Source organism: Podarcis filfolensis (assembly GCF_964270895.1).
Source record: "Podarcis filfolensis genome assembly, chromosome: 2".
In the NCBI taxonomy this organism is placed as follows: Eukaryota; Metazoa; Chordata; class Lepidosauria; order Squamata; family Lacertidae; genus Podarcis; species Podarcis filfolensis.
The window spans coordinates 83,930,729-83,957,788 of NC_139605.1; the positions used below are offsets into that span (position 1 = coordinate 83,930,729).

General features: G+C 41.1%; 1 protein-coding gene across 1 annotated transcript in view; it reads right to left on the reverse strand.

The window, feature by feature from the left end:
• STX8 (syntaxin 8) overlaps window positions 1–27,060 on the reverse strand; it is a 75,795-nt gene that overhangs the window by 42,625 nt on the left and 6,110 nt on the right. Inside the window, exons 3-6 of the mRNA XM_083597806.1 lie at window positions 26,481–26,575; window positions 25,608–25,718; window positions 17,962–18,086; window positions 15,425–15,517 (exon numbers count right to left, since the gene is read on the reverse strand). Coding sequence (XP_083453932.1) covers window positions 15,425–15,517; window positions 17,962–18,086; window positions 25,608–25,718; window positions 26,481–26,575 — 424 coding nt within the window. The remainder of the gene's footprint in view (window positions 1–15,424; window positions 15,518–17,961; window positions 18,087–25,607; window positions 25,719–26,480; window positions 26,576–27,060) is intronic.

Genomic DNA, 27,060 nt, shown 5'->3' on the forward strand with positions numbered 1-27,060 from the left:
TAAGAGTCAATGACATTGTAAAAAGCCATCAGATTCTTATCACCCCCACTGGTTCCAAATTTGTCAACTGAGAAATTATGTAACCATGGAAATTTTTAGAAAATGAACCTTGTACTCAGGATTTGAATACTAAGTTCTAACAACAGACAATACTAAGGGGTTACCATCAAAAATATATCGTCTTCTAATGAAATAAGTGTTACAGAAAAAGGATTTTTTTTTAGAAAGAGATGGGTAAAATGACTGACACTTCTATGCAGATGGACATCTGTTTTTACTGGCACAGCAAGCAATGCCATCTGTGTCAGTTTTAGCTTTTTTATCAACTGTAATATAGCTGGTATTTAACCCTAAATAAATTAAATAAAACTGATAAGAACAAAACATACGGATGTTGAAAATGTGGACAAATAGCAGCTGATGATCTCCATATGTGATGGCACTGTCCCAAAATTCAAGAATGCAAGGACTCAAACAGAGAAGATATCCAAAGGACAGGTGGTTATGATTTAAAGCTGAGACCAAAGATACGACTTATTGTATACTGCTTAGAGAGCTCTTCAATTGAGCGGTTTATAAATCTTCTAAATAAAATAAAATCATATATGTGAACCGGGTCCTAACAGATGGTGACTGACCATGAGTCAACAGCTCAATGAAGATCTTGTTGTGAAAAAGGCAAAATAGGGTGGTTTTTCCATAACAGTTAGACAGGGAATGTTTCGTTTTGCCCTTAAGTGGTCAGCCCTTCCATCTAGGACATTTCTACTTCCCACTACACAAGAATATGAAAAAATGTCCTTGCAATCTCCTAAGATTCCCTGCTATTATTCTAGCTCAATCATCTCTTCCTCTCTAAAGATCACATCAATATATCACTAGCAGTCAAGCAAAATAGTAAAAAGCCTAAGTTATTGCAAGCGTGCAGTGGAATGGATTTGGTAATCATCAAGAGAGTGATTTGTATTAAAACAGCAATATAGACCTCTAGAGGAAGTAGCAACTGCCTTAAAAAATTTTTTAAATGACACAATGTTGATTTTGTGCTGGGGTAAAAACAAAGAGGGTAATGTTGCCATTTCCAAAACTGTTCTTTAGCTGCTTTCTGGTAAAAAGAAATCATTTCCACTGGATGCATAGCTTCCTCCACCCTGAAGGGCTGGAGCAAGAGACAAAGTATTAGTATACAAGAAGAAACACAAAGAAAGATATTAAGATTTCAGAGCTTTGTCAGCGGATCCACAGCCATCACAAAATAGCCAGAATGCAAGTATTTTATACTACTCCCAGAGCACACACTACAAACCTGTTCCTCTAGAGAAGGGAGTGCACCCCCTTCCTGAACAGGTTGTCCTCCTAATTTCCAGACACAGGACTTGCCTGTCCATCCCAGCTCCATCTTATCAGGACTCGGCCTTAGTTTACTGATCCTCATTCAGCCCATCACTTCCTCCAGACACTGGTCCAGCACTGCACAGCTGCTACTACTGATTCAAACAGAACGGAGAGATGGAATGGGTGTCATCCGCGTAAGGGTAGCGCAGAGACCCAAATCTTTGGATGACAGCAGGCCAGGAGAGCAGCACAAACATGCAGAGGGGGACCCAAACAGTATAGTTACAGAGTGTCAATTTCTCCCAAATAGTATCTGAACTATTTCATAAATGATAGACATTAATTGGAAGCAGCTGCAAGATGATTCATTCTTCCATAGATAATTACATATACTTATGTGAATCATTCATTTGGGTAATTTCAAAGATTTTTTTTAAAAAAACCCTTTGGGATGAAGCAAGTTAAGCCAGGCAACAGGTCTTTTACAAGGAAGCTGTGTGAAATGGCAATTGCACTAGCTGTCAACATATATCCACTTTAAGACAGAGAAACACTGACAATGGCAAGAGGACTAATGTGGCATGCCTGTCAGGCGTTTTTTAGTTCCATTCAAACTGGTCTGTACCCCACAGTTAAGCCTATCTTTCAAATCTTACCTCCAAAAGCAAATAAATAAACAAGGGAGCATTTAAAATGTAATATCCAACCACTATTTTGATTTTAAATATTTTTTACCTGTTCTAATTTTATTAAGAGCAATTTAAAAGGGGAAAAAAAATTCCCCTCTGATTATTGCCTATCAGGTAAATTTGGAAATGCACAAAAGTTAAGCATCAAACCAAGATGTGAAAGGCTTGAAGCTAGTTCAAGGACCACATTCCAGAGAGATGCACCAACCACTTCTGGAACTGGGCTAGTAATCTCAGCAGCAGTCCTCCGATACACATGGCAAGCCCCTTTTGAAGGCTGGCAGACTTTTAAAAGCAAAATGGGATTGGCAGCTTAAGTGTAAAAAAACAAAAAACAAAAACCCAACCCTAAGGATCCTGACCAATTGGTACAGAGGATCAATTTGTAGAAATAACAGTGTGTTGGGTTAAGATGACAAACCTTGGAGTCTTCAAATACTGGTTTTAGAATATGGGGGAAAAAAACACCATTCATTTTTTCAAAGCTACAATAGAAATGGTTACACTGATGTAAATGGCTGGTTCACTGTCAGTATTATTTTATTAACATTTGGTGGCAGTTACTATATTTTGGAAATTCAATTGAATATATTTAACTTTGCAATTCCTTATTTCAAACATTAGTTTGTTGTATTTTAAGGGCATCTCTATTCTTAAAGTACCTCTGACCCCAATGGCTATTATCAAATGCAGTATGAACTCTCAAGCACATACCGCTAATATTTCAGAGTTTCACAAAATGTTCATCATTACCCCCATCCTACCCACAAAGGGGGGGGAGGTTTATCAATGCTGCTAGCAGTTCCATAAATTTTACATCTCTACTCTAGTAAACAGGACTCAAATACATAAAATGTGGGAAGGGCAGTGGACAAGGTCATTGACTCATTTTTCATCCTCTAATAAATGAGGCCTATCCACATGGGGATGGGTGGAAAAACAGGACAGGCATTTGTTTGAAGACCTGGAATATTCTCTCTACTTTCCAACACACACAAGACACTTTCAGAGGTTCTGTAGAACTCAATTCCAGCAGAACATAGGAATCTAACTCTGCACTCTGCACACAGGTGCTGGAAAATTTAAGTTTTTGACGTTACATGTAAAACAGTTTTCTTCATCCTACCTTCTCTCCTAACTCCACCCAAATTATTTCCCTTTTTCATCCTAGTACCACCAATTGTTTATGTAACTGGAGAAGAGACAGACCTTCTTCTTCCCAAGTGATTTAAAGTACTCCAGTGTTAAAAGTAAAACAGAGAACACAAAGATGTTAAAATATTAATCATCTTGTGCAGCATCCACTGGGAGTAAGTGAAAAATGCAGAGCTTTGCAATTTGTTGGCCTCACTTCCTCACTAGGCACAAAGAGACTCCCTTTCCTGCACATATGGAGAATACTAGGGAAGGAATTTACCTTGGGGGCCATTTTTATCCATAGTTCAGTCTTCCATGTGAAAAGATCATAGTGCCCATCCCTGAGAGCTGGTACCTATTTCAGAATGCCTTAACCATGATTCAGAACATACACCTTTTAGGAGGTACTAGTACAGTACAAAAAAAATGTATATTGAAAAGCTGAGAGGGAATCAAATACCAGTGGTATTTGACCCCGGTTAAGTTAGCAAAAATGTACAGAACAAGTCCAAATACTTGTTGGAAATGTAAAGAAAAAGAAGGTACCTTTTATAATATGTGGTGGATGTGTAAAGTAACTAAAAGTTTCTGGGAGATGAACGCAACAACAGCAGCAAGAATACTGATTGCAAAGTATTGGAAGACACAAGATTTACCCACCCTGGAAGAGTGGCAGATGAAGGTGATGGACTATATGGAATTGGCGGAAATGACTGGCAGAATCCGAGACCTGGGAGAAGAGTTGGTGGAAGAAGACTGGAAGAAATTTAAAGACTATCTGCAGAAACACTGTAAAATTAATGAATGTTAAAATGATGTTGGATTGAAAATAAGTGGCATTAACAACAAAGTTAACAAGAGTATGCAAAATTGAACTGATAATGGATGAAAATATAGAGTTATAATATGTTAAGATACAGAGTTAAGATAAACGAAAGAGGGTAAGGATTTGCTGATTTGATTGTTTAAATGGGGATACAAAAAGGGGAGGTGTGAGGAGGCCAAGGAAATAAGATAATGAGTTAGCGTTACAAAAATGGATTTGTTTTTACTCTTCTTTTTCTTATTTTATGTATTTTTCTGTTTTTTTGTATTTCTTTCTTTTTATATGATTTTTTAAATTTATGTTTTCGTAAAACTTAAATAAATACCTTTTTAAAAAAAGTTTCTGGGAGATGATATATAATGAAATGAAAAAAATGTTTAAAATATCTTTTGTTAAAAAACCAGAAGCCTTTTTTATTAGGAATTATAGGTACCGAGATACCAAAGGACCAGAAAAGACTATTTATGTATGCGACAACAGCCGCACGGATGCTATTAGCCCAGGGATGGAAGGAAGAGACAATCCCTACCAGAGAAGAAGGGCAAACCAAGTTGATGGACTACGCCGAAGTGGAGAAATTAACCGGGAAGCTTAGAAACCAAGAACATAAGAACTTTAAAAAAAGAATGGGAAAAAGTTTATAATTTATTTACAAGACGATTGTAAACAGGTTAAAACATTGGCAGGATTTTAGCCACACTTGTGAAGTAATGGAAAGTATGGACCATTTGGAAGGATAAAAATTTGGACAAGTACTGATATGCAGTTGTAAATATTATTAGGACCCATGGAAGGGATGAGGGGAAGTCAGGAGATTCAGAGTAATCTTGATATTTGGATCTTGAATTGTTTTTTGTTGTATGTTTATGTGTGTGTGTGTGTGTGTGTGTGTGTGTGTGTGTGTAAGAAAAGCTGAGAGGGTGGTAGATTGCTTGTGCATTCCTGATCTGGGAACACAAAGCGCAAGAGAGCTACAGGCTCACACGCGCTCTGGTTGTCTACACATGGAGGCAACTGCTTCATAGTGAATGTGTACAAGTTCCATGAAGATTAGATTACAATTGTCCAAAGTGACGTTCCCAAGAACAAGATGCAACTCTCAGTCAACCCCTACCTCTTAAATTCTACGCAATCCCCAGCATAAAATTTAAAACCCAGTGCAATGTCCTATATGCTACAATTAGACATATATAAAAGAGAAGTTAGAAAATAATAGATCCGAAACAAATGAGTAATGCAGACACCCAACCAGACACACTGGCATAAAGAACTATCTGAAGGACACATGAGGGGAAACCAATCTTAAAAGGTCACAAAACCATATTCTGCTTTGCAAATTGAACTCACCTCTTGAATTGCACCAAGAAGCAGATCAACAATGAACGCAGACCACAAAGATCTGCTGCGATGGGATCCCTGCAGCCAAATTGATCAAAGTGCAAATATATAATATATACATTCCACCACCATCTGCAGCTAGACAAGAACAATCGACTATTTTCTTCAGAAATACCAGTGATCAGAACTGATCTACTAAGAAGAAAGTAAGTTGGTAACAATGTACCATGAATAATAGGATTTCACTGCAAGGTTGAGTTTTCAAATATTCAAGTTAAAGGACACATTCTCCTCCTCACTCATCCCTAATGAATTGTATAGTTGAATGCAGGATTTTTTTGAGGAAATGGAAGGACTGGAAGGGAGGATTTTGCATGCTGAAAATGACAGAATAATAGATTGGACAAACCAACAGCTCTGGCCAGTATGGCATCCTCTATTCCAAAAAGTGCTTATAAAACAGAAGATAAGTATTGTATGTGGTGTTTAAAAGCAAGAAAAATAAGAAAGGCTCTGGAAAGAAAATATTTGCCACTCTCCTCCTCAAAGCATTTTATTTCAAATAACCTCTGCTAATTGAGGGAAAAGATGAAGGATTGTGTGGGGAGGAAGGGTGGTGACTGACAAATTAAGATTGCATGAAACGGCTGTTCACTCTCAAAACAACCATTTCTGCTTCCAATGAGAATATTTAAATACCTCTTGAATTTATAAAGCATTGCAGATTCCTGAAGAACTGGAGGGAGACCTTCTTTTGCCTTCAAGTTTTAATTTAGGATAAGGCAAAGATGAAGACTCTTTCAGACATCGTCGGGATGACAAGTCCCATCAGGCCCAGCTGGCATGGCTGTCAGGGGTGATGGGAGCTGTAGTCCAAAAATCTCTTGATGGCCACAGGCTTCCTACCCCTGTAGGAATGGTTTAAATTATATTTAAGGGGTCCCTATCTTTAATGAGATCCAGCATTTAGAAAGGCAAATCATCATAAGGTATAGTCCCTTTCCATAACTCGTTAAATCCTTGGATAAATAGGAAAAACTTTTCTATTCCAGCTCAGTGTCAGGGCTCTTTCTCACTGAGCATAACTCTGCAAAGCAAATAGCTCAAAGTTCACTGCTTGGGTTTTCCAGTTTTCCTGTGAGCTTATCCACACTGTTACAAGGCAGAGAGAGCATCTCTTCTGGAATGAATGTGTGTCTTCTGTTGGGTATAAGTAGCTTATACCCTTCAACCCCCGGCACCACTGTGAATAGAAAAAAACACACGCCGCAAGATAAACAGCTACTCAAGCTTTATCAGTATGGACTCTCAGAGGGCTAGAAATAGAGCACGATCTCAGTGATTATGGGAATTGCTACCTCATTATTGAGGTGTGAACAGCTAGAATTTAAGAGTGTTTATTACCATTCACTCTTCACGTAAAACCAAGCATGTTTGTACTGGCACAGATCTGCTAATTAGATGCACACTGAATGCCCCCAACACAGATTCTGCCCATGCAAAGTACATTAAACCCAGCATTTGACCTTAAGGTGGGTTCAGTCCCCTTGGCAGCATGCTAAGTGGCTAAGCTGCAGAATAAATATCTGTGCGAGGCTAATCCTCTTCCACAAAGAAATATCAGTGGGTCATTTTGGACAATATTTCTTCCCAGGATCATAGTGGGAATTCAAAACCAGGATTTCCTTGGTTTACTTACTCCCCAAAGGAAGTGAAGCAGAGAGGGTGATGGAAGAGGGAGCACTGAAGACTAGGGCCCGCCCTCATCTCACACGCACACAGCCCCAGGCTGTTTCCACTTAAAGAGGAGGAAACCAATGATATGGGGTCTGAATAAAATTAAGGTAATACATTGGCAGGGAGCAGTGTAGGTTTCTAACAACTGAGCACAAAAGCTCATTAAGGAATAAGCCATCATGAGCTGTGAAAGCAAAAGGGCGAAATGCCTATCCTCTCAACTGCCCATCCCTTTCTTCTCCCCATTTGGGAGATGCCAAAGTCTGGCTGTACGAGCGGTTAAAATCACTGTAACCTTTAAGACTTAAGTGGTGAAGAATGAGCAAGATAAGCAACTGGAACCAGATGGAAGCTATATGTAAATGACACCATCACTAGTGGCATACAGCTCTAATGCACTATTTATAAACTCTCCGCATGCAAGTTGAAGGGAAAGTAGGACAGGTGACAATCAGTCCTTCTGAGAATATAATACATAACACTTTGCACTTATGAAATCCACTTCCCTTCCTACCACTTCAGATGCACAACAGGAACACAATAGGAAGCTGTGCTAGTTCAGCTTTGTCTACAATGACTGAAAGCAGCTCTCCAGTATTTCACACAGGGTTTTACCAGCAGCCTTCTGCACCTCCAATCTCCACAAACCTTAAACCAATCCTGTAAGGAACGTAATTTTCATTCTCCTCATATTACAAATTAGGGAGTTGAGGGTGAGAGACAGTGGCTCATCCAAGGCCACCTAGCAAAGTTGTGGTTGAGGTGACATTTGACCTGAGGCCTTACCAGCTCACTCTATTCACTATGGTACATTAGCTGTCATATAAAACCTTGATTTTGACACATAAATGAACTTACTAGAAATGCATATATGGAAGCACCTTGGTTGTCAAACTTAACCCATTCCGGAAGTCTGTTCCAAAACCAAAGCGTTCCAAAACCAAGGTGCGCTTTCCCATAGAAAGTAATGCAAAATGGATTAATCCGTTCCAGACTTTTAAAAACAACCCCTAAAACAGCAATTTAACATGAATTTTACTATCTAACGAGACCACTGATCCATGAAATGAAAGCAATAAACAATGTACTGCAATCACACAATCAATCAATCAATCAATCAGTAGCTGAACTGGGTTCCACGCAGACACACACACACAAAAAAAAAACCGCTGCAAAAACAAAAACGCAAAATAAATAGCAAAACCAGACAGACCTCAGCGTAACACTCAAATTGGAAGTGTGGCTCTCAAATCAGAAGCGTAACACTCAAAATGGAGCATGTTCGGCTTCCGAAAAAAGTTTGCAAACTGGAACACTTACTTCCGGTTTGAAGCGTTCTGGTTCCAAGTTGTTTGAGTACCAAGGAGTTTGAGAACCAAGGTACCACTGTAATTGATTAGCTCAATGGAGAAAATTGCTGCAGTATCACAGGAAAGGTTAAAATATTTTTTTAAAAATTAACTTTAAAACAAAATATCCCATTTTACACAAATAATACATTCCCTGAAGGACTAGTTTTTAACATCATTGCCTGAATAAGATAAAAGATTATTCACAACATATTCAGCTCCTAATTTTTTTTACACTGGATTCAAAAGCAATCTGAACTCTCCATTTGTAACTCTACAATTAAATGGTTGGTAGTGTCAACTGAATCTTTTGGTACAAGCAAAAGACTTTCTACAAACCATCAGAGAAGAACATGAGGATTAAGACTCTGTTGCAAGGAACCTTTTTTTTAAAGTAACTAACTTTCCTTTCCCCCCTGTAATTATTATTAACAGGAACCATTCAAAAGCTTTTCTATTTCCAAAAACAAATCTCTTGCTAATGTCAATAATTGTAGTTGCTATATAAAGTGTTTTACAAGATACAGCTGACGAATAATTATTTTTCCCTTATTGAATATGTTTTTAGTAGGAAGAAGCCATACAGTAATGATGAATAAAACCAGCTTGTTTTTAAACTTCAGCTTTAAAATTTACTTGGGCCCAATTAAAACATTATTAGAGTTCTTTAAAAAGTACCATAGGATATTTTTACATCTCCCAAACTCTAGAATAAAAGATGTTGTCCTGCAACTTTTCTTCATAGGGAAGTTGCTCCACCCCCTTGATCATTTTAGTTGGCCTTTTCTGAACCCTTTCCAACTCTAGAACATCCTTCTTGAGATGCGACAACCAGAACTGTACTCCAAATGTATTCCAAATGTGGTCGTGACACAGATTTGTATAACAGCATTATGATATCAGCAGTTTTATGTTCAAGTCACTTCCTAATGATCCCTAGCATGGAATCTGCCTTTTTCACAACCACTGTACACTGGGTCGACATCTTCACTGAGCTGTCCAATGAAGCTACCCAAGGTCTCTTTCCTGCTAGTTCAGACCCCATGAAGATACATGTGAAAATAAAATGCTTTGCCTCAATATGCATCACTTTGCACTTGTTTACACTGAACTGCATTTGCCATTTTACAAACTCAAACAATTTAATATCAGCAGCAAGCTTGGCTACCTCACTGCCCACTCCTAGCTCTAGATCGTTTATCAACAAGTTAAAAAGCACAGGTCCTAATACCGATCCTTGGAGGACTCAATTTTCTAAGCTTCTCCACTTGGAGAACTGTCCATTTATTCTTACTCTTTGCTTTCTGCAACTTAACCAATTCCTGAGCTGCAAGAGGACCTCTCCTTTTATTCCTTGATGACTAAAGCTTATTGAGAAGTCTTTGATGAGCTGCTTCGAGGACAGCTTTTTGAAAGTCCAAGTATACTAGGAAGGCAGTAGTTCATGGAGAATTAAAAATCCAAAGAGCTAGATTAATGTTAAAATAGGCAAGAAAAGATTCACAAAATAAATAACCACATCTATATACCAAACCCATATAAAATTAGTCATTTCCTAGACATGTAAGGAAACGAAATGTTTGAGGTACTCAGAATTATCAGCTTTATAAACTCCTTGAGATGCAAGATTGATGCCAGCAACCAATGACTCTTCTCCACCACTAGAATATGTATTGTCCAAGGTATTTCCTATTACAAAATAGAACAGTACTCTTTTAGGGTGTCCCATTTGAGGTTATGCTCCTTAGATATTACACACAAATATCTTTATCACCCTGAGTTACTGTAAATGACAGGATGTGACTAAGTGACTCATTACTTTGTGGTTGCTGGATTCTGAGTGCCCAGATTGTTCCTGTAACACCTCATGGCAAAAGTCAGCCCAAGGATGTAGGCTCCATTGCCTGTCTCTGGTACGATTGTTCATGCTTGGGTTGGGTTACACATCCTCTTGGAAAAGCATTAAGTAAACTAGGAACAGGCAAAAGCCTCTTCAATGAGATCACTAGGATGCAATCGACTCTCAGTATGTCAAACTCTTAGCCTTTGGCATGCAAAGTCCAGTACTGGGACAAAAAATAGGTTACCCATCATTACAAAATACTGGGGGGGGGGGAGCTTTTGAAGGGTCAATTCTGGTGATACGATGCTGATGGATTTGCTTTCTTCAACTGGAACAACAGGAATTCAGAATTTAAAATTTTTGTGGATTTAAATTTATGAGGTGCTCTGGAAAAAGGTAGAGGTAAAAAATTCAGCCGGCAACATATCTTCCTCTTCAAAATTAATCATTTGCTTCCCATTCATTTTGTTTTTTCTCTGCACATAATAAAGGGATGCAATGGTAGCAGTGATATAATGCAGGAGAAATGGATGTGGGACATTTTTATTCAGTGGATTTATGTTTGGAATCAATTTAAAGTTAGCACACCTATTCCAGCTTCAACAGACTGACAGATAAGCTACGTTAAAAATAAAAACCGGAAGACACTTGCATATATTTCATATTTCCCACTTAAATTATTTTACACTTAAATATCAGCCTTTCATGAGACTAGAGCTTAGATATCACAGACCTGCTATTAAAGTAAAATCAAATAAGAAATAAGTTTTAATGCTCATTTTTCTCTTTGTGTGTACAGTATTTAAAACTTCTTTTTTCTTTTGCTTGGCTGCATATCTCCAAGATGGACGAAGGCAGGCTTGATATTCCTCTCTTCCCACCAAGGATGATGCAGCTTACTTCAGAATTGTGTCATCATGGCAATGAAATTTCCTATAACTAAGGGCATAGCAAGATGTCACAGGGGCACAATTGATGGCTTAGAATACAGGTCATGTCACAAAGCTGTAAAAAAGGATGCGTGGGCAACAGAACCATACTTCAGCCATTCTCAAAGGAGAAAAACATTAAATATACCACAGGAACGAGAACATTCACAGAATCAAGAATGTACTTAAAGCTCACTCTTTAGAAAGATATTGTTTGCAACACTCTGCAAATCACTTTTGGTGACAATCTTGTTCTTCAAAGAAACAAAAATCAAAAAGCACCTGCTTCCTATGCTGTCATTGCCCACATTAATTTACTATTAATTAATTTTAATTTCATTTTTATTTCACCCTTCTTGGAGCAGTGAACACTATCGTTTGTTCCATCACAGCAACCCTGATCAGTAGTTTAGGGGGACAGTGTGTGACCAGCACAAGGCACATAGTGAGCTTTGCGGGGGTTTGAACCCGGCTCTCCTAACTCCGGTGGCGATATGGAAATATGATGGGTAGTTCGATTCACTGCAGTTTGCATTACAGTCATTTACCATGCTCTTGGGGAGCAACAAGATCTACGGGAGCTCGTTTCATAGGCTCGGCAATGCTGCTTTCCTGCAGACCATTACGAATTCATCTGGCTCCAAACACTCACAGTTGCTTGTACACTTGTCAGAGATTACATATTATGAAAATGGCCTCAATACAGACCAAAAATACACAGATGAGGGAACTGTGTCTTCTGTCCAAGACAGATCACTGAACGATAATTTGTGCAGATACTGAGTTGATATTAATCAAGGGCGGAACACTTCTGGAAAAATATGTGCTCCACATCACACACAAGGCTAATCAGAGACCCCATGTGCAAAGTTCTGATTATATTGCCTAGGAATGGGAGTTCTCAGCACTAGTCATGGAACAGACCCAAACTGAAGTTCAGCAACTCCAACTCTGACTAAACAAACATACACATGAGCAGCAGAAGGTATTCACGTGCTACGTACTGTGAAGTTTTGGTGAGAATTGGTATCAGTGTGGGCAGATCATAATCATTTTACCTTGATTTATTTGTTTGTTCTTTTGTGAGTTTAAATCTGTGATGGGAAACCAGCAATGGAACACTCTCCCCAGCTCTTTTTGCAAATGCTGTTCTATGGTGCTCTTTTAAAGTTATGTCAAGACAGATTTTTTTTTTTTTAAAGTCTCCACATCTCTTCCCTCCTAAGGCCTTCAGTTTAGTAATCTCAGAACAGCTGGGGTTTTAATCTGTTTTCTCTGAGGACTGAGATTAGAGAAATGCTTTTCTTTTTTAAAAAAGTTTCCCATTTCAAATCTGGCAGGCAAGTAAAGTTGTTGTAGGCTAGGACAACTTTTGTGAATTTTAATTTTCAAGGCTGATCTCACTCCATCATTCCCGCAGTACATAACAAATGAATAAACTCAGGGACATGTGAGCAGGCAAGTCTGTTAACTTTTGTGCAATGCTTGCCAGGGCTGAATATGCACCTTCAAAACCCTGGAAAAAAACAGGATCAGATTGGGAGCAGAAAGGGTGAAAAACAGGGCATGAGGACACAAAATGTGCACTTGACCCTTAGACTACTAGTATTAATGTTTGATGTTTTCTCATGTTTTTAATATTCTGTTGGGAGCCACCCAGAGTGGCTAGGGAAACCCAGCCAGATGAGTGAGGTATAAATTTATTATTGTTGTTGTTGTTGTTGTTGTTGTTGTTGTTGTTGTTATTGTTGTTGTTGTTGGCAGTGACACCTTCTCAATGAAGAAAGTGCTCAGCAAATGGGGAAGTATCAGAGCTGCGGCCTTCCAGTCACTTAATGTTCATGCAACCCTCTCTAGAAGCAGACCAGATGGATCAAATCTTTGCAGAGATCACACAGCTGGAAGCATTTCAAAGTTCTACCATACTGTAAGAAAAAAGAAAAGCTCAAAAATCTATAGATTTGCTCCCATGGGGTCATCTCAACAACTGAGTGAGTGCTACAGTATGGTTTAACTTCAAATCTGTCTCTCATACTAGTCCAGGAAAAAGAAAAGGGTGTGCATCACCAGACTTCTACAAGCTACATTAATGCAGGATCCATTTGATCCCACTGAAACTTCAGGATGTAAAATACAGCCGGGTGTTTGTATTTAACTACTTGCCTGGGACACCACAAGGAAAAACAAGGCATTGCGATCAGGTGAGTGAGCAGACTGGTGGCGGAGGAAGTGAAGTGTCTACCTCTGTAGCAAGAATGAAAATACAGCAGTTCGGTGGAGGAAAGACTGATCACTCTTATCCCTCACTCACGAACCTGATGCCCTCCTTCCTAGGCACTGAGGAAGGAGCTTCCTGCATATCCCCTGCTGGAGGAAAGCAAATCGCTTCCTCTGCAGCTGGCAGAGAAACCAAGTGAGCTTCCATGCTGGTAGAGGATAAAGCTGAGCCTCTTCCCCCACGGCCAGCATGGAAACCATGTAGGCTGGCAGACAAGGGGCAGAGACAACTGCCCCTGCTTCATTTGTTAAGAGACTTTATAATCATAATAAAACCTAGCCCGCAAATGTTGTGATCCATGCAAAGCAAGCAGCGCTAAGATGAAAGAGGCCAAAACTTTTAAAATGCCAACACCCTGTCCTGAAGGAGAGTGCTTGCGCTCCTTTCTGTGGCCTCCTGACAGACCTGCCTCCTGGACCATGTGAAACAGGAGGCCTTAGACTGATCTGGCAAATCACGCTGGGGGCAAGGTGCCCGTGAAGGTCCTGGCTCAGGGTCCACACATTCCTGACTGCTGGCCGTAAGTTCAGTATTGTTCAGTTCCTCAGCCCGTGGGTGGTGCAAAAGCCAAAGAGTCGATCAGTTCATCCTCCCAACTCTGAGCTTGAGGCTGAGGCCATGGCAGCAAAGAGGCTACTTTTCTTTCATTTTTTTTAGTTTTTTTAAAAAGTCAGGCTAGCAACTTTTCAGGGCTTATAATGGCAAAGCTGCTCTAATCGTCAGCCCTAGATGTGATCATTTAAACTAAAAGAGAATATATAAGCATACTCCCAGACCAAAGGGCAAACTATAGGTAAAAATAATGCTAAACTGGAAAAGGTGTGTTGCACAGCTCCAGGAAAAACCGAAAAACCACCAATCATGCCTCCTCAAGGTCAAGAACCGATCATGTACTAGGCATTTTTCTGTCCTGTGCTGCCACCTACTGGCTCAGACAGGAATAATCAAACAGCTAACCGCACCTAACCTGCTTAGGTCTCTCTCTCCTCTCATGGAAGGCTCCCTTGAGAAGCGCAAGTACGAACTGACACAGAAAAAACCCTGCACCAGAGCTACATGTTGGTGGCATGCTTTTTAGACATGCATCATTTTGCGGCACAGTAATTCAGTTCTGCATAATTTTGCAACACAATAATTCAGTTTTACTAGCAAATCGGATGTTAAACTAAGCTCTTTCTAGCCCTGGGGGAAGCATGAGGCGTGTTCGTGCGACACACCTACACACTGCAGCCGACACACTGATGTATCCCGACATACAGTTTGAAAGGCCCTGCCCTACACCTACCTACAAACAGAAACTGTAGCCTCTTGAGCGAAGGCACTATTGTTCCTGGGACACTGCTGTATAATCTGTCCTCCTTTTACAGCTCATTTTCTAGATCTAAGAGGCAGATCCCCAACAAAGGCACAGGGCCCAAAATAAAAGTACCCTGAGGCCCAATTCTATGTCCAAGGGGCATCCACACCAATGTACTCTGGTTAATTTTGCAACTGATGGAAGAGAAGGGAAGGCATAGTAAATATTTTATGACACAGTGGCATCTAGGCCAAACCATACATGAGATAATGATCCAGGCGGACATGGGCAGATTCAGTAACAGTTTTGAAACAATTCTTCACTTTTTAAAACTTCTCTGAAATCTTACTTTGATGACCTAAAAATTCAGCACTCTCTCTTTCCCATTGCTCGGCCTGAACCCAATGCTAGGAGTGGGAAGCAAACTCTGTTGTCAATTCACTTTTATACCATCACACTTAGAAATGGAGATGATTAATTGTGGCTCTTCTATTACTGTTCGGGGAGGGGGGGGAACTATCATTGGGAGTGGTTAATAATGATGCAACAGAGACGACGCGCCGAAGGTTTTCAGTAGAACAGAACTATGAGAAGGTACAACACCGAAAATAATGACTCTGTGCTCTCTTGAACCCATCAAACTCTGAAAGCAAGGACGGTCCTTACCATTCTGTTCCTCTAACTCATTCCCAATTTCCTGCCCCATCTGTTTTTGACGGGCTAAGACAGAAGAGAGAGCATCAAGACCAGCATCTTGCTCTGCACAGGGGAGAAACAAAAAACAAAACAAAAAATGAATCTAATTAAATTCCAGTGTTCTGATGCTAAACCCCAGATTTATGACCCACGACAGCTGAGCAACATTATGAAAAAGTCTGCAACTGAAGTGTTAAAAACTTAATGACCCAAAGGCCTCACCAATGGCATGACAATGAATTCCAGAACAGACAGATCTTAAGAAACTAGGGTAAAAGTGACAGAGCTGGGTAGTGTCTTAGAAAAGAAAGTTTAGCCAAGAGTCCCAAACCCTTCAGAAACTGGATTTGCAGCTGCTCCTCCATCGTAAGAGCACTGGATGTTTTTTTATTTTATTTTGGCACACTCATATAGTTTCCTGATTAAGCCTTTTTGATTTTCCAGGGAAGGTTTAACACGACTGAGAAACAAATAGGTGATGCAAGCACCAAGGAATCCAAAGGGTTTCTCAAGCTGCGTGTAAATGTGGCGTTTATGGGGGGAGATAATCCAACTCTTGGCAAGGGGAGCTGCAGCCAGCACAGCCGCAATAGAAGTCTCCCTCTAGTCTTACAAAATGCCCCCTATTGTAATCCAGAGCACATGGCATTACCACACCCTTGGTCCCAATGGCACTGAATTACACTCCAGTCGTACACAGCTCTCTTTTGTACTGGAGCCCTCTTGGAGAGTTGCTTTTGGGGAGGTCCTCCAAAGACAGCACAATCAACTACTGTGGGTAGTGTTTTGCAAAAGGGGAGGGGGTTCTTTTACAGGTGCCGGAGCGGGAGAGTTGTGTGCCAATGGCTGTTTAAGCAAAGAGGGCAAAAGATTAATGGCTAACTGATGGCTCAATAGATCTTTCTGCAGAAGCCGTTATTTTTATTTTTTTTAAAACTCCCTACTTGACAGCATATACAATTGCTTTGAAATGCCCCCAAAGTGTCCACGAGGTTTTAAGACAAGCACTACAGGAGCAGAAAGTTGTTGTGGAAAAGCTGGCTTACTGGCATCAAGACGTTGTTTCCCATACAGATGGCATAGCCAAGCACCACACCGTTATGACTGCTGGTGCATGGGAGAGCGTTTCCAAGGCCAAAAATACTCCTCCTACCGTCAGGGAGAAGGACGTAGAACTTAATCAGCAAAAGAGGCCTCACAACTACTTCACATAAAATCACTGTTCAAGAAAAAGCATAGAGCTAAGGGGACAGAAATGATGACAATGGAGAGGAGCAGGAAAGGGCTATATTCTGTGTGGGTAACTGGATCTGGCTGGCAATGACACCAGGTGGCCTTTTTTGCTAACAGGGGTCTTCGCATAGCAATTTGAAACAGGCCCCTGAAGACAATCAGTCTTCAGAAGCCCCTTTCAAAGCACTATCTTCCAAGCCTTTTGTAGGCACTGCTAAAAAGCTGATAGGCAGTGCCTGCTGACCCACTTTTGGCTGAGCCAGGATTTTACCTGCCCCACACCTGACATCGGGTGTTGGGAAGGCGGATGTCCCTTGGCCAAAATGGCCTTGAGGGCCAAACAGGGAAGCCCAGAGGACCTAACTGGGTCTGTGGGTCAGAAGTTCCCCATCCCCAGGCTATATGGAGATGGAAACCTGGGCACGGGGAAGGACTCGATCTACTTAAACAAGAGACCAGGATAGATCTGCACAACCTGTGGCTCACTATGCCAATACAGCCTGCTGGGCTTATGCTGCTGCCTGCCAGTTGCTTGACAACTCTGTTTTAAGGTTCAACACCTACAGCAAAGGCTTACCGAGCCCCAAGTAAGCCACATTTTCTTGGTGGGACACAAGCCACACCAGCCAGTTCTAAGCTCATAATGATGAGGCAGCCCAGATCAAGGTGCCAGACTCTGGTTGTTTCAGGCTAAGAGTGGTCTGCAAGATAAAGTGGGCCAGTAAGAATTTTCATCCCTCACAAACAAGCCTGGATAAGAATGAGGTTTCCCTGTCTACACACTGACATACGTTAGCCTGATTAGTGTGAAGTACGTCCAAGACCTTCCACCAGCAACCAAGGGATGCAGAAGACTGATATCTTCCAAGGAGCCTAGAAAATTCTGGAACTGAAACTCCGCTGGCACTTAAGGCTTGGTGCCTAATTATCTGAGGCATCTTATGGAATTCCGGTTTAACAAGCCAGCTCCTAGCTACCCACAGAATTGTTTTTCAAATGACGAGTGTGTGAACTTAAGCAGAGAAATGCCCCCTGGACTCAAAACAAACATTTAACAAAGTGCTCGAATGTTTTGGATGGTCAGGGACAAAACAAGCTGGACATCAGAAATCAATACCTCCATCCTATACAAAAGAAGGTGAAGGTGGAAGATTTTCTGACCTAGGTCACTGGAGTAAAAGGATGCAATCAACACCAGTGGCTATCAACCATGAGGCCTATGTAGAGGCTCTAGGATAGGATTAAGGCTTTAAAAACCAAGAAGGATGACTTACCTTCTATAATTCTCTGTTGCTGCTGCTGGATTTCATGAAAGCCAAGCCCTCTTGTTTCCTCAGGCTCCTCCACAAGCCATGGGTTTACGACACCTTGTCTGACCCCTCCAGCCATTAGGCTAGACCTGGAAATATATATATTTTTTAAAAAATACAAGCTTCAACATTTTTAAATAATTTATTCAAAGGAGGAAAAAAAAAACCCAGCAAGCCTGTCATAGTTATCTGAAGCTTTAATATAAAAAGTGCAACTGCATCTCCAAAATTGCACACGTACAAAATGAATGACTTTTTTTGCATATTTGCAAAGATCACAACATGTGTATATTGTGAAACATACCCCTACTTTTATTCTTGCAATATCTTTTTATACAGAGGAAGGAGCTGCAACTGCAGGCTTTGAATGACACCAAAGCCCTTTTTTTCCTGCAGCTACAGCTCTGCTGCTCCCTACCTAACAGATGGTGCTGGGAGAGGAGAGGACCCAGAAGGCAGGGTGGCTGCTGTGGTATCTGGCCAGCAGACCAGACTTGGGAAAACTCCCGCTGAATTCAGAGGGACTTGCATGCAAAATAGTGCACAGGCATGCACTTAACCTGGAGGTAGGATTTTATGCAGCACTGCAATATTAATATAAATGAAAGACAGAGACAGGCCCTCATATTCTGTTGAAGTGCATCTATGCAACAGAAGAAGAATGAGGTATAATGGATGAAAACCAGGATCTCTACCGAATTCATTTCTGCAGCATACAGAAAATGTGTGGATTTTCAGTATGAGAGAGACACCTGCTGGCTAAAAATGCAAGTTGCACAAGCCCTTCAGATACATCAAGACTGGGGAAGTTGTGACTCTCCAGGTGCTGTTGGAGTCCCATCAACTCCAGGCAGCATGGCCGATGGTCAAGGATGATGAGAGTTGGGTGGGCGACAGGTTCTCCATGCCGTAGATACATTTAACCGCTGACTATAAGCATATGCCATGCTAAAAAAAAGGGGGGGATCACTTTACCTAGAAAGAGTGCCCTGTCCACCAAATCAAATACCTGTCTACCAAATGAATTACATGTTAGTGCTTAGAGTTTATGGAAGGACTGGTGGGTCACTGGCACATCTGCTTTGCATGGAAAAAAATGCCAGGCTCAGTCCCCAGCACTTCCTGATAGGGCTGGGAGAGACCGATATCAGCATTGGCCCTCCAAGGTCTACTGAAGTGACAAACCTGTGGCTCGGCCCAGTCCACGAAGTTATTTTTAGTAGCCCACAGCTATTTTCCAAAACTGAATACTTCCAAAACTGTTTGCTGTGTTTTTCTAAGGCCTTCTGACAATGGTGCTACACTAGGGGGAGAAGCAGCATTTTTCCAAAGGTAGTAAGAGGCATTCAATGTTTGAAGAGCTTTCCTCCCCATCCAAGGAAGAGGAGAGGAACCTCTCTTCTTAGACCAGAGCTGCGGTGTGGAGGGACCTCTCCTCCTCTGCTGGCTGTGCATGAAAGTGTGCATTGGCCACATCCACCCCAGCATGTGGCTCTCAGTGGGGTGGTCTACCGCAATGTGGCCCTAAGGCCAAATAAAAACAAGTATTTCTCTATGGCAGGGGTTGTTGAGCTAGATGAACACATGATCTACCCTAGTATAAGGCAGTTTTTCTATGTTCTATTGTCAACCACCATCTCACCTGTTCGGTATCCACCAGCCACATCAATTAGCTAGCAGATAGCTGTATTTTTTTTACACTGATCAAATCTGATGGTATATGAAGAAGTGGACAGGCCCTGCTACTACGAATTGGCAAGGCCTTAAGATGCCACAGCATCTTCTTGGTCTTTTTTTTAGCAAAGAGAAGAGTTCTTCATTTACAAATCCAAATAAAATGAAATTTGGGGGACCCAAAGCATTGATCTCTAGCTAATAAACAACCCAGGAAGGAGCTGTATTAAATCCACTATAGTTAAGTTGGCCATTCAATTTGTCACCTGTTACACATGTCAGCCGCACTCACTAGGACAGAAGGAGCCTAAAGCTCATTTACCTGCTTGTTTTGTCTCTAATTAAAACCATCTTCACTTGCAGTTGAATTAAAACTACTACAGAAGAAGTAGGGCGGGATTCAATGGCACTGCAGGGGGTTGGACTAGATGACTCTTGGGGTCCCTTCCAACTCTGTGATTCCAGTTCCACTAGCAGAAGCCAGTTGAAGGGCTCCAGCTAGCGCAACAGAGCATTCCTCAGAGGACACACACCCCACAAGAAAAAATGGCTCTGGGAGTTTTGGGAGAAATCCCAGAACAGCACCCAGAGGGGGAGGGTCGTTCTAGCTGGCAAGCTGAAGAGATTGCACTGGCAAAATGACTGCCAAAGCACTCCCCTAGTCTTCACCAGCCATATTATTACTGTGTGCCTCAAGAGCTCACAGTAATAATAAGCAAACAAGGCAGCCATGTGACATGCAGGAAAAATATATTTATATTTAGCAAAACAACCCTCATTGGCTTCAACGAGAATATTGTGTAATACAGTATAATGGGGACATTTGTGTTTTTTAAAAAGCCAGCTCCCATAGGGGACATTTTTACTCCTGTAAGGGGCCCAAGTCCCCATTAAATGTTGTCAAAATAAAAAGGTGCAGCTCTCATCATTGTCTTCCCAAGAGAAGATGGTCTAGCCAAATCCTCTGCTCCAAAATTAACAGCTGTGGCTCCACTAGCTCAAATGAGAAAAACCTTTTGCCATTTGAAAATGTCAATGAGAGAGGGGGGTGTATGTCGTGTAGTGGCACAGTTTTACCCCCAACCATGGTTTCTAGTTTTGGTTGTGGCAAGTGACCTGCTAGCATTTTAAAAATAATCTTTCTGACATGTTTGGTAGCTCTCTTCCCACCCAGGGCAGCCCAACTTCCTCTTTCTTCTGATCTTCCTCTGTTTCATTTTGGCAGTGTGAAGATTAAAGTTTATCCAATTAGCCACCCACTGCTTTTGCCAAGTTAATCACTTAAATCTTTGAAATTGTCACAGCACAGTGGAGTGTGCAGATAGCTTTTGATTATAGGAGCAGATTTAACTAATTAAAAGGCTTAGCAATGTGCCCAAATATAAAGGAAGCTGGAGGGTTATAATCAAGGGTTGTGCCTCGACTTAACAAACAGCAGCTTATCTTCCCAACTGCATTGTTTCACTGGTTAATTCTTAGAAAATTTCCCAAGAAACACAAATTAGTCAAACAGACCTTTCCCTAGACCACGGCCACACATGAAGGCTTTCATGCCTTAGAACAATCAATGTGAGTGATTTTAAAACAAAAACCCAGGTCATGTGACATTGGTCTATGTGATTAATCACATTTCCCCTTGTGAATATGGCAGTACAGTAATAATATTTGAAGTGTTTTGAGTACTTCAATCTGGATTCATAAATTGCTGTAAAATGTGATTGGGGGTTTCTGAAAAACATTGGATACGAGGCCCTTGGAACAGTCTGCATGGCAATATAGTGAATTTCCCCATTTCCCCCCCAGTACTGGGTGCTGCTTTCATTTTATTTGCTGTATTGGTGCAACAGGTGGCATTAGGAGGATATAGAACTGGAAGGGATGCTGGAGGCCATGTAGTCCAACCCTTGGGCTCAATGCAGGATCTGCCATGCAGGATGTAACTGCAGCATCCCTAACAGAGGGCCACCCAGCTTCGGCTTAAATATCAGCAGCAAAAGACAGCCCACCTCCTCCTGAGACCGTCTGTTCCACTGTTGAGCAACATGTACCGTTATGAAGCTATTTCTAACAGCCAAAATCTGTTTCCCCGCTATTTCCACCCACTGCTTCTAGTCCTGCCCTCTGGAGCAAAAGAGAACAAGTCTGCTCCATCTTCTACAAGAGAGCCCTTCAGTTGTTTGAAGACTGCAACCATGCCTCCCCCTTTTATTCTCCAGGCTAAACGTAGCCTGATTTTTCAAATGTTCCTCACAGGACGTTTCCAGACCCATCACTATCAGAGTCACCCTCCTCTGGACATGCTAATTCCTGCTTAAAATGTGGCACCCATAACTGGACATGCTCCAGATGTGGCCTGAGCAGCACAGGACAGAATGGCATTATTACTTTTCTTGATTAGCGCAACTCATAATTGCATTTGCCTCTTTAGCGACTGCACTGCCCTGTTGGCTCTCTCAGCTTACAATGCACACAGAGACACTCAGAACCTTTCCACATGTCTTGCTGTCAAGCCAGATCTCCCATCCTGTAACTAGTGCACTTGATTTTTACTTTTATTTTTAAACCCAAACACAGGACTTTACATTTATCTCTCTTGTCAGTTTTGGTCATGCTCCAGCCTGTCAAGATAATTTTGAATCTAGATTTTGCCATCTATGTCCTTAGCAATCAGATTGTTGAGAACCATTAATTGCTTACATCTCTTAGGCTTGGGGTAAGGGCTTTGCAACATTTAGTATATGTACAAGCACACACACAATAGGTAATTCAAAATACATGATACAAATATTAAGCGCTCTACCTGTAGCCAGTCAAAAGCCAGCTACAATGAAGCCTTTTCAGCACTGCTGAAAGAAGCTCAGCTTGGGGTCTGGCAAGTGTCCAAGGGTGGAAGAGACTTCTACAGTTCTATGCTAGCTGTGTAAGAAGAAGGAGGCTCCCAGGCAGATGGTTTTAATCACGACTGTGGCTAGCATTAGCTAGGGTTTTCAGTTTAGGAAGATGCTAGCTTCCTACAGGTGACATGCATCATTTCATCACCCTCTTCATTCTATTTCCTTTTACACTCTCCATACTTCCAGTGACACCTCCCACAACTGCAGCTACTGAAAGCTAGAGATGGGGACTTTTCTCAAACTGTATTATAAATGCCCTGCCATACAAGTTCACTCTCGGCATTAGCAAAAGCTGCATTATTAGTTTCGCAGGAAGTGGGTGGGTTTGCTCTTTTTGCCTTCTACTCTGTCACAGGATATCAAGCTCCATTTCATTACAACTTCATCCATTTAATAGATTCTCTGATTAGGAGTCTAGCAAAGGGATCAACATCTCATTGGACGCAGGGAGAATATTAAGTTTAATATCTCACAATTTCCTGGACCTCAGCTTTGCCCCTAATGACATCTCTACGATGGTTCATGAAATTGGCATTCTACGCGTAAGATACATAAGTCTTCTTCACATTCGGATATTGCATGGTTAATTTAAAGGCAACTGAATAAAATGGTTTGGGTTGGGAGAAATAACTGCATTGAAGCAGCTATACATATGGCACAACCATTTTGGATACTGAGAACTGTGTCCTAATTAAGTCTGACAATACCGGAAGGTAAGCTACTTGGGTGCCTCATAAAGCAATGCCTTGATCTGTATTGTGGCCCAGGTTGTCACTTAAAATAAGAATTAGAAGTACTAAGGCCACTGTACCACACCAAGAGCACTCGCATTAAAGCAGATTTCAAAGGATGTAAACTCACTGAATGGTGACCAAACGTAAACGGAGATTAATTTTGAGAATGCTTTCACAATTGCACACCATGAGGACAATAAGACATGTGATCACTGATGCAAGAAGGTTAATGAAGGGGATGACTACGGGATAGGACGGGGGTGGGGGTGGAGGGAGAAGTGAGAAAAAAGCTCCTGAAAACGTGGGGTGTACTTTAAGGATGGATCAGACAAAAGAAAGGTGAAGCCTGCATATAGGAACAGGAAGAGAAAAACAGAATGCCTACTCACAGTCAGACCAAACTGTCATGACCCCACTATATCCAACCACACCCACATCACACAACTTCTAAATTCTGAAAAGAAAATATGAAAATAGAAATATGCATGGGCATGATGAAATAGAATTTGGCTTGTAATATAGAATGGTTGGGCTTTTTAAAGGGGAAAAAATAGCAATAATTATAGACCCCTAAGGGAGCCATAGCTCAACAGCAACTACAGCCAAATTGGAAAAATCTAACTATCAGGTACAAGTTGGAATACCTTTTCTTTTAAAATACACATGCAAAGCTAAGAGTTACAGCTTTGGAGATTCTTGGCTGGCCAAGAGAAATCCACAGAAATTTCCATAGCCAACAATAATTCTAGCACTAGCAGTTTCTAACCGCCATCCACCTTTTTTTGGCACACTAACGTCCCCAATATTTCATTTATTTTTGTTTCAGAAAGGTGAGGATAGGAAAGGAAATTATAAAAAACTTGAAATGTAAGAGGAATCCTGTTTACGGTGCAATTTGTATTTGTGGGTTCAGGGACAGAGGAAGCAACAGTTGCATGCTCCTCCTGGTGGCAATTCAGTAGTACTGAAATTCCCAAGACAATGTTGCATAGGCTCACTTTATGCTGTTGCTGGAGCATGAAATAAACAACGACTCAACTCAGATAATCCATCAACATGGAAAGCACTGCCCGACTGATTTCTCATGCTGAGTTAAACTAGCTAAATACAAAATCCAGCACACAGGAGAGCTGGAAGGATTTGCACTGCTTGCCAAGGGATTACAAGGCCAGAAAAACAATTAATCGATTAGACATTCTTCCACAGTTTCCTCTTTCAACAACACAGGCAATCCAAAACACATTTTCTCCACCTGAAATGTCTTGGGTGATACATATATGCTTTAACTATTTCAATCTTCTGTGTAGAAGAGATAAAAAGAGAATGGGATAGATCATCAAAACCCAACCAGCAGCTGGAATTATTTTCAAAATTTATGTTGCCCCCCCCCCCTTTAGCTTAGGACAAGTGGGAAATTAATCAGAATATCATCATTAATGTTAGCATATAATCATTAAATATTACTAAAAGGTGCATCAATGTAATGTAAAAAGTACATCCTGAACCAATTTGCAAGACCAATACTATGTACCACCCCCCTTCTCCTTCCAAATTTCTAGTGTGACTGGTTTTCTTAAGGCATAGATCTCTATAGTTCCCTTATTCAGGCAATCCAGAGCAACACTGCAAGGACAAGGTATGCACTGCTGGGAAATTCCACGCCATAGATCCCCCTGTAGCTCTGGACCATGTAACTGCCTTTCTTTTAATTGGCCAGTTTTCCTGGCCTGTGCCCTAAGAACGCAAAACCACCCTGCCTAGACAAACTATGTGCAACTGTCTCTTTATTTCTCATCTATCTCCCTCATCCATCTCTGACACCATATGACTCTTAAATTCCAATACACACTTGCTTTCTGTGGGCATTGTGATGTGAAGTTTTGTCTTGCGTGGCTTCTGAGCCCATCTCTGTTAAAGTCTGCTTTGGCTTGACCTTGGCTCTGAACCACTTAAGACTCAGCCTTTTAGCATGACAGGCTTTGATGCAACCTTCAGCTCCAATTTTTTAATTTGATTCTGCGTGCAGATGCTCCATCAAATCTGGGTACCTGGTAAGGTACTCAGAGAATACATGAAAAACAATATCCTGAAGGGGAGCATAACTGATCACACACAAAACAGGAGGGGTCTGTGTGGAAATAAGGTACAGCAGAAGCAGGGAACCTGTGGCCCTCCAGATGTTGTTGGACTCCCAACAGGCCCCAGCCAATATGACCAGGCATCACGATGATTCCTGGGGTACAGGTGCAATGGTGCTTCATCGCTCAAGACAGAGCTACTCTCATGCATTTCTCATTTAGAACTGTACCTTATCACATCCGGTTCTGTCCCCTCATTTTTGAAAGATGCCTGAAGATGACGATGTCGCGTGAGGAGGTCATCCACTAAGTTCTGCCGCCTGTCCCCTTCAAGTTGTGTTCTGCAGGAACTGGGTTAAGGTTGATTGCCAGAAACAAATGACTGAACATCTAGACCTCATACTTTTGGTATTAAGTCACAAATCAAGTAAGTTATGACTTCTTTATCCAGTCAGGAAGAACCACATGCGTACCTATCAGTACAGGAAATGCCATACTAGATCTATACCAGAGAGGCCAGAGTTAAAAAATATCTAAGTTCTGTTATGACTAAATAAGGATATGAGGTTATCTTGTCCTAGGCAGAGAACTGAGGACAGACTACTATCATTTTTATAACACTTTTCTATGTGTAAAAAGTACTTTACAACATTTACCTCATTTTATGTCTATAAGACACATGGAACGTTTTAAAAACAAACAGTAAGGTGGCAGAAGTCATAACTGCGCAACTACTTATAGCAGAATTCAGACTCACACATGCAGCTACCTAAGTGAACATCGACTTGTAATACAACCACATGGGCACAGCTTTACACAGCCCATTCAGTTGCGTATGTAAAGTGGGCCCCAGTTGGATCTGACACAACATTTGCTGCAACCTATTTAGTTAGGAGTGCCCTGAAGAAGTGCTTACATATACAGAACAAACCCTGGAAATAAAATGAAGACTGCAAACATTTCTTTTGTACCTGGGTTTTTCCCAAGTTGATGGGGATTTTCTAAACACAAAGATTTAATGGTCTCGTTCCTTTTCCAAAACAGAATGCTGACCCACTCTTGTCTCACTGGCCTTCCTGGTATACAGCTGTTTACATGGATACATCTGACGTGTTGATACAGAGTGAAGCAAGAGGTCCTTCAGACGCTCCGTCTTTTCTTTGAGGTTTTGCAACAGTGACCTGATGGAAACATTGAGCTGAAAGGAGACAAGAGCAAAAGGGAAATACGTGAGATCAGCTCAACATTAGCAGATGAGACCATTCAGAAACACATAGAAATAAGCAAATAAAAACAGTGTATAGCTCATTATTACCCCATCAATGTAGAGAAGAGTTGCCTATGTAGGATAGTTTTATTAAAAATCCTATTAGAACTCCAGACAGTTAACCGGAAGGTGCACTTACAAACTTACTCATGTATCTGAGTTGTTTTTGGCCCACTGATTTCCAGTTAAGCTACTGCTTTTGTGAGCCAATGCCTTCTACAGCTTTCAAAAAGCAAGACATTCATGAAAAAGGAAGCCAGCTATACACAACAGGCTTGGAAAAGAACACTCAAGTTAGATCATTCCCCCCCCACCCTTAGGATCCAGCAAGAAACCCTATCCATTTTAATCAAAGAGCAACTGTCAGCCCTTGTAACAATACTATAGTGCCAAGGAGCCGCAGCAGACCCTGCTTT